At 29.1% G+C, this 7,924-nt stretch overlaps 1 protein-coding gene across 1 annotated transcript; it reads left to right on the forward strand.

Annotated features, from left to right (window-relative positions):
* The first annotated feature begins 3,896 nt into the window (after nucleotides 1-3,896).
* Nucleotides 3,897-6,022, forward strand: LOC140831215 (5-amino-6-(5-phospho-D-ribitylamino)uracil phosphatase, chloroplastic-like). Its single transcript, XM_073195053.1, has one exon. It carries the CDS (start codon nucleotides 4,700-4,702, stop codon nucleotides 5,840-5,842), a length of 1,143 nt encoding a protein of 380 aa, XP_073051154.1. The 5' UTR covers nucleotides 3,897-4,699; the 3' UTR covers nucleotides 5,843-6,022.
* Nucleotides 6,023-7,924: the final 1,902 nt, after the last annotated feature.

Here is a 7,924-nt window from a genome sequence, read left to right on the forward strand (position 1 = left end):
ATTCAATCTACATGTTATATATTTATTTATACTAAGAATGTATACGTGCCATATACGTAGATGACTAATAACAAAAAAAATAATAACGAGAATTAGATAATATTTAAAGTCGCTTGAATAACATCATGTTTATAAGTATTTATCAATCTAAATATATCGAAACACACTACATAAAAATAAATCATGACAATAAATCATATATATTCACTTATTTATATGACATTTTTTAATCCGCGACATAATACAACTCTCTTAAATGATAAATCAGCAAAAATATTTTTCATTCAAATATCATTCAAAATGAAAAAACAATAAAAATAAAATTAACAGAATAGCGAATTTCCAAATCTGTCAAAGATGGACAATGAATCACAAAAAACCCTTAAAAAACATATTAATTTAATTTGCTAACTTAAATGAACAAGGAAATGTAAAAAAAATTATTTTTTTGGCATAAAATTTAAGAAATAAAGAGAAATGTGTATTAATGTCAACATTCATTTAAGATGGACAATGAATTTAAAAAAAAAATCTCTTAAGATAACCTAATAATTTAATTGGCCGACTTAAATGAAAAATGACATATAAGGAAATTCACAATTGAAGTGGTATAGGCAAACTTAAATGAACAAGGATAAATAAAGAAATTTACAATTGAAGTGGTATATTTATATGTATGTTAGATGAGATGAGATAAAAGATACTTTTGGCATATGTTTCTGATATTTAATAAAGAAAATTACATTTTCGATCATACAACTTGCACGTTTTTTATTTTGGTTATGCTATCGGTCAATTTATAGTTTTAATTCTCTATTTTGTATTTTATTTTTTTCAATTTAATCATTTTTCATCGAATCATTAATTTTTTATAGAAGCGATATCATATCACTGAAAATGATAGTTTTTTTCCCCGAAAAAAAACACTTTGAAATTTATCAACCTGTCCAGAAAACCTGCTCTGCTGAACATAATAACCGACAAGGTTTATTATGCTAGCAAGAAATGAAGGAAGCTCACCAGCGAGTTTATTATAACTCAAATCTAAATTAATCAGCCCTTTCAAGTTCTCAAAACTTGTTGGTATTGGACCAGATAAATTATTATCAGTCAAGTTCAACTTTACCAAACTACTTAAATGTGATGTGTCGGATAATACATCAGCAATCAAGTGAAAAAAGACTATAATTTCTTTTTAAAAAATTATATGTTAGGAAACTTAGACCGTGAAATGATCAATAACATGACAAAAAAGAAAACTTGCAAGTTAGATAAACAAAAATGTAATTTTTTTCATTTAATTATATTGATATTACTCCAACAACTATATGCCTTTGGATCAAAACAATTGAATTCTTTTTGCTAAATCTCTTGTCAAATACTAATTACCATCTGTAATACCTCTTTCTTTCCTAAGCCAAAAAAAAATTATTTATTCTATATTTTCTTCTTTTGTTTATAAACCAATGGAAATTCAATCCTTTGACCACATCATGAGTTGGGAGGCCTCTTTTTAGAAATCCCTTAATCAAGACCTTTGTTTGGATCTCTCTTTTATGCAGAGTATGTCTCTTGTAAAACGTTCTCATGAATTTTTATCTATGAGACGTGTCGACTCTATCGATATTCACAGTAAAAAGTAATATTTTTTCATGGATGATCCAAATAAAATATCTGTCTCACAAAATACGATCTATGAGACCGTCTCACACAAGTTTTTGACTTTCATGCATCAAAGTACTAATTCTATCATATTTGATTATGGTACACGACTCTCCATGTATCATTGAATTTTCCATGCTTTGGCTTGTTATATTTATTTTTAATTAATATGTAGACAAATAATTCCTTTTGATTTCTAAATTAAAAGAAAAAAAATTGATGCATTTATTGTTGAAATGACTTTAAACAATAGTGATGAGCACTATTTTATTATCTTTAAATATGTTACTTTTAAATAACATAAATTTAATCAGTGACCTTAAATGATTAACGTGGTATGATGTAATAAGGTAATAGTAAATATTGAACTATGAATATATAAGATTATAATAAAAGAATAACTACACCTTTAATAGTATGTGTAAAATTTTTATAATTTATATAACACGTGACAATTATATGTAAAAAAACTTGATATTAGAAATTAATAAATAATAAAATTATTATAGTTAAAAATAAGTAAAAATGGGGTGAAATTTTGATGAAAATTCAATGATAAAAAAATAAAAAGATGGAAATATGCTGCTGTTTTAGAATTTTTCAATTTGTGATTTTTGTAGAAACAAGTGTAGGTTCAATTATTGGTAGAGTTTTTTTTTTCTTTTTTCTATTTTTTTTATTTATATATTAAAATTGTAGTATATTCATTTACTATTTTTTATAATTATATTTTCATCTTCTTTTAAATATAAACCAAATGAATTATAAAAAATATTATCTGAGTCGGTGCACTAGTGTATATATATTAAATTCCTTACATTTGTTGTGTGTTTTATTAGACCACGTCCTTTATGAATTATTTATTACACATATTGACATACCACATATTTATTTTTAGTGAAAATAATTAAATAATATTGTACTTCGAGTGATTGTTTATTTGTACACGGAAAATCTAAGTTAATAGATGCAATTCCAAGGCATTTTCGACTTGTAATATACAGACAATAGATATATATATATATATATATATATATATATATATATATATATATATATATATATATATATATATATAATTTATCAAAATTTATTTCCGTGTATGTCGAACTATAATTACTTATTTTTAACTACAATTAATATTTTTTTTAAATAGTAATTTATTTCAGTTGAAGGAAAAACAAATGGAATATGAGTGGATCACATGTGAGACCGTCTCACGGATTTTAATCTGTGAGACGGATCAATCATATCAATATTCACAATAAAAAATAATATTCTTAGCATAAAAAATAATACTTTTTCATTGATGACCTAAATAAGAGATCCGTCTCACAAACAAAACCTGTGAAACCGTCTCACACAAGTTTTTGTCATGGAATTGAATATTATGTTATAATCAGCGTTAAAAAAAATATAGTAATTTATTTCTGTTGAAGGAAAAACAAATGGAATATTATGTTATAAGAAGATCTAGGGTTATTCACACTTATCATAGTAATACTATTTTTAAAAAAGCAGAAATAAAGGAAGACTCATATTTATCACGCTTGTAATTGGAATGACAAGAATAACACATAAACTTATATAAGATATTATGAGTCAATTTTATTAAACGAATTTCCGACCTGATCCGAATATTAAAAAAATATTATTTTTTATGTCAAAAATATTATTTTTCATTGAAAGTATGAATCAGATCGACTTGTCTTACAAATATAAATATGTGAAAGCGTCTCACAAGAGATTTACTCAAGAGTAAAGACAACCAAATAATTCTCGGGAAACAAAATCAAATTTTTAAAAATAATTTGCATATATCCCGACTCATCAAAATTAACTAATCTTACTAAAAGATCGTTTGGATTTTGACACGAGATATTAATTAATCCCATATATATTGATTATAGCAGTATTGTTTAAGAGTACGTCTAATGTAAGACAGTTCTCCGGATCTTAATCTGCAAGACGGGTCAATCCCTACCTATATTCACAATAAAAATAATACTCTTAGCATAAAAAATAATACTTTTTCATGAATGACCCAAATAAAAGATCTGTCTCACAAATATGATCCGTGAGATCGTCTCACACAAATTTTTGTCATTGTATAAAATAAAATTTAAAAATATGTCACCCGAAACTAGGAAGAAAATTCTACAGCCCTCGTAATAATTTCCCAATTTTCTTCTCAAAAGATAAATCGGCACGTTTCGTTTGGTCAAATAAAAAACCTGCGCCAGTGTCGCGGCTTGCTTTCCCCGTTAACAAAGTCCCCCGCGTTGCCTGTAAACCACACAAATACGAAGGAAAACAAATTACTCCACGATTTCACGTTTCTTCGGATCAATAAAAATCTCATCTTTATCATCCAACCCCTTTCCCCTAACCCGTTCTAGGTTACTCTTAAATCCCTTCTTCACAAGTCCTTGATTTTCTGTGTGTCTGTAGATATATTCTCCAATTTCTTGGCCAATTGCTTTTCTATTTGCTTTGTTGAGATCAATCGGGTTTTCTGGGTGTGTGAAAATATTTTCTTTGTTATGAATTTTCTGGGTTCTGGGCTTGGATTTTAAATAAAAAAAAATTGCTTGGGTCAGTGTTGCAAAATCTTTGTATTTGGTTGTTTACTGTAATTAGGTGTGAATAAAATTACCATCTTTGCGTTACTTTTTCTTTATTGTTTACTTTTCGTGAGAATAACTTTTGCGTCATTTTGGTTTTCTTACTTCTCCCCAGAAGAAGGTTCTTAGAAATTTATACTGTAATTAAGCAACGATAATAAATAGAAGATATTAGGGAGATATTTCGTTTTTATGTCTTGGACCAATTGGTCAAAGTAAATTGATTGAAGTTTGTTTGTGCGATATATTTACCTATTTTGAGGGCTTGTGATAAAAGGGATAATTTGTACAGATACAAAATATATATTTATATTGATTTCATAAGAGTTCTGTTTGTGTTGTTGGAAGTGGGACGTTATTGGGTTCTGAAGCCATCGTAGAGTTGAGCTGTTGTGGTGATTGATTACATAAAGATGGTGGAATCAATCGCGACAACATCCATATTAGGGTTACGACCTGTGTATGGAAATCATTATTGCAAGAATGTCTCAAACAAGCGGAAGCCGGCTGATCTTTGTCGCCTTACCTTTACAAAATTTCCCGGTAAGGAAGTTTCTTTATCTGCTGCTTTTCCAAGATTGCGACTTGATCGTCCAAGGATGTCGTGGCTAAAGGCTCAAGCAATGGAATTGACAAAGGAGGTATACTCCTATCGTGGGAGAGAGCAAATTCATCAGGAGTTTATGTACGGGATAGGGACTGGCTTGGATCAGAGGCCGGGGTTGTGGCCACCGGAAAATAAAGCAGATAGTCCCACACTGGGTAATCCATTACTTCGGCAGGAAAGACTTGGTTGTGGTTGGTTAGGTGCTATATTTGAGTGGGAAGGCGTGTTAATCGAGTATAATCCTGATCTCGAGAAACAAGCATGGTTGGCTCTTTCTCAGGAAGAAGGAAAATCGCTACCACCAGCTTTCGTTCTCTGTAGACTAGAAGGAATGAAGAACGAGCAAGCAATATCCGAAGTTCTCTGCTGGTCGAGAGATCCAATCCAAGTGAAAAGATTGGCATCGAGAAAAGAGGATATTTACCAGTCTTTGCAGGGTGAGGTTTATCAATTTCGCCCTGGGTCTCAAGAATTCGTTAATGTTCTGATACAGTACAAGGTTCCTATGGCTTTGGTGTCTACTAGACCGAGAAAGTATCTCGAAACAGCCATTAGAGCCATTGGGATCGAAGGGGTGTTTACTGTCATCGTGGCCGCAGAGGATGTCTACCGAGGAAAGCCTGATCCAGAGATGTTCGTGTATGCTGCACAGCTCCTCCAATTCATACCCGAGAGAGTGATAGTGTTTGGAAACTCGAATCAAACGGTTGAGGCAGCCCATGATGCTCAGATGAAATGTGTCGCCGTTGCTAGCAAACACCCTGTATATGAGCTTGGAGCCGCTGATTTGATAGTGAGACGCCTTGATGAGCTCTCGGTGGTCGATATAAAGAACCTAGCAGCTGTTGAATCAGAAGAGTTTAAATCCGGTGAACCAGAGCTGGAGATGGAGGTTGAGAAAGAATATCACCGCCCTCCTTCTGTCGGTGTTGATGATAGTTTCTGGTGATATTTTCTAAATGTACAGACAGAATGTCATGCTTAGTCTAATTCTTGGTGATGAATACGTATCATTACCACGTGTACAAAGAAAGGGTTTAGGACTACAAGGATAAACAAATTCAAGTGGAAGAAACACATTGTAGTATCATGTATCTGTTATATGTATAGTAATCTGTATTTTAATTTCTGGTTCTTTATTCAAATACTGTTTATGATTCTTATTCCATTGAAATTTAAGCCAACAAGGAAGAAATAATACTGTTTTCTCAACAAAAACTCGGCCTTGCTGAGTTTGTGGATTCACTATTCTGATCATCGACGGTTCCTCATATCTCTGCCTTATATTAGTTTCAGCAGTAACTCCTTGTTGCAAGCAACACGAGGAAGCTAAATTTTTTAGCAAGTAAAAACAATATATATATATATATATATATATCTAACATACATATAAATATACCACTTCAATTTTGAATTTCCTTATATGTCCTTGTTCATTTAAGTTGACCAATTAAATTATTAGGTTATCTTAAGGGTTCTTTTTGTAATTGATTGTCTATCTTAAATGAATTTGGACATTAATACACATTCATCTTTATTACAATTCCTCTTTATTTCTTAAATTTTATGCCCAAAAATTTATTTTTTACATTTCCTTGTTCATTTAAGTTAACAAATTAAATTAATATGTCTTTTTAAGGGTTTTTTTGTGATTCATTATCCATCTTTGATAGATTTGGACCCTAAGGGGGGTGTATTGGTTATAGACTTTTAATGACTTTTATGGAGTTTAAAAGTCTAGAGGTATTCAAACTAGACTTTTATATACTCCATAAAAGTTTAGTGGTATTCAATATAAACTTTTGTAGAATTTTATAAAGTCATGTGGTATTCAAACTTGACTTTTAAAAACTCTACAAAAGTCTATGGGTATTCAAAATGTCAATAGACTTTTAATGACTCTATGGAATTCTATTAAGTACAAGAATTATAACCTAATGTACAACAATAAAATGTCAACAAAAGTCTTTGGTTCAACCTAAAGATTTGGATGTACATTTAATTGAGAAATCTCCCAAATTCACATATTCAATACAAACTTTCATTCTTTTCTCATCTATTTATTTTTCATTTTATTTGTACTTTTTAAAAACGTAATTAAAATTTAATTTTTTTATTAATTATTATATAACATTTTATTTTTAATTATTTTCTCGGTATATCGAAAATTCGGTATTTTTTTCCACCCCTAATAGAGCTTGTATTGGCATGTGCTATATTACACAATTTTCTTTGAAAGAAGTGTCAATTTGATGAATTTCAAATTGAACTAGATAATGAAGCTCAATTGTCTTCATCAACACAAGTTTATGAAGGTGACGACTTTGATCAGTTATTTAATACTCAAAAACAACAACGAGCAAATGCTAATGCATGGAGGGATACCATAACCAATGAAATGTAGAACGATGTCGTTTAAATTGTCAGTAATGATTAGATTTTTTTTATAAAAGACTACTCATTATTTTGAGTGTTCTTTTAATAAAATTTTATTATGAACTTATAAAAATATTGTTCATTAATATATTGAATTGACATAAAGAATTGAAATTTTGATTTCAATAAATTGGATAGTTCATTTGTCGTTTTTCACAAATTAAATTTATTTAACCTTTAAATAAGTAAAATTCATTTACATTTTCATAAATAAATAAAAATTTAAAATTGAACAGGTTATACATGTCCAATAATTATTTAAAAAAAATTAATAAAAAAATAAATCACAATTACAAAAGTCTACAAAAGTCTACAAAAAAAATCTATAAAAGTCTATGAAATATGTTTTACAATTCCATGAGATTCTATAAAAGTCAATCAAAATCCATCAACTCCACAAAAGTCCACCTTTTAAAAAAAGTCATTAAAAGTCATTAAAAGTTTAGATTGAATACACCCCCCTTAGTCAATTTTTGTGATTCATTGTCCATCTTAGATATATTTGACATTAATACACATTCTTCTTTTTTTTTTCCTTCTAAATTTTAAACTAAATTTATGATATAATCTTAAAAAAAATTAATTAATATAATCT

This window comes from Primulina eburnea, chromosome 4 (assembly GCF_022965805.1).
Source record: "Primulina eburnea isolate SZY01 chromosome 4, ASM2296580v1, whole genome shotgun sequence".
Classification (NCBI taxonomy): Eukaryota; Viridiplantae; Streptophyta; class Magnoliopsida; order Lamiales; family Gesneriaceae; genus Primulina; species Primulina eburnea.

Bases quoted from the DNA above. Each gene is read 5' to 3' on its own strand.
- LOC140831215 (XM_073195053.1), top strand. From the start codon at position 4,700: ATGGTGGAATCAATCGCGACAACATCCATATTAGGGTTACGACCTGTG.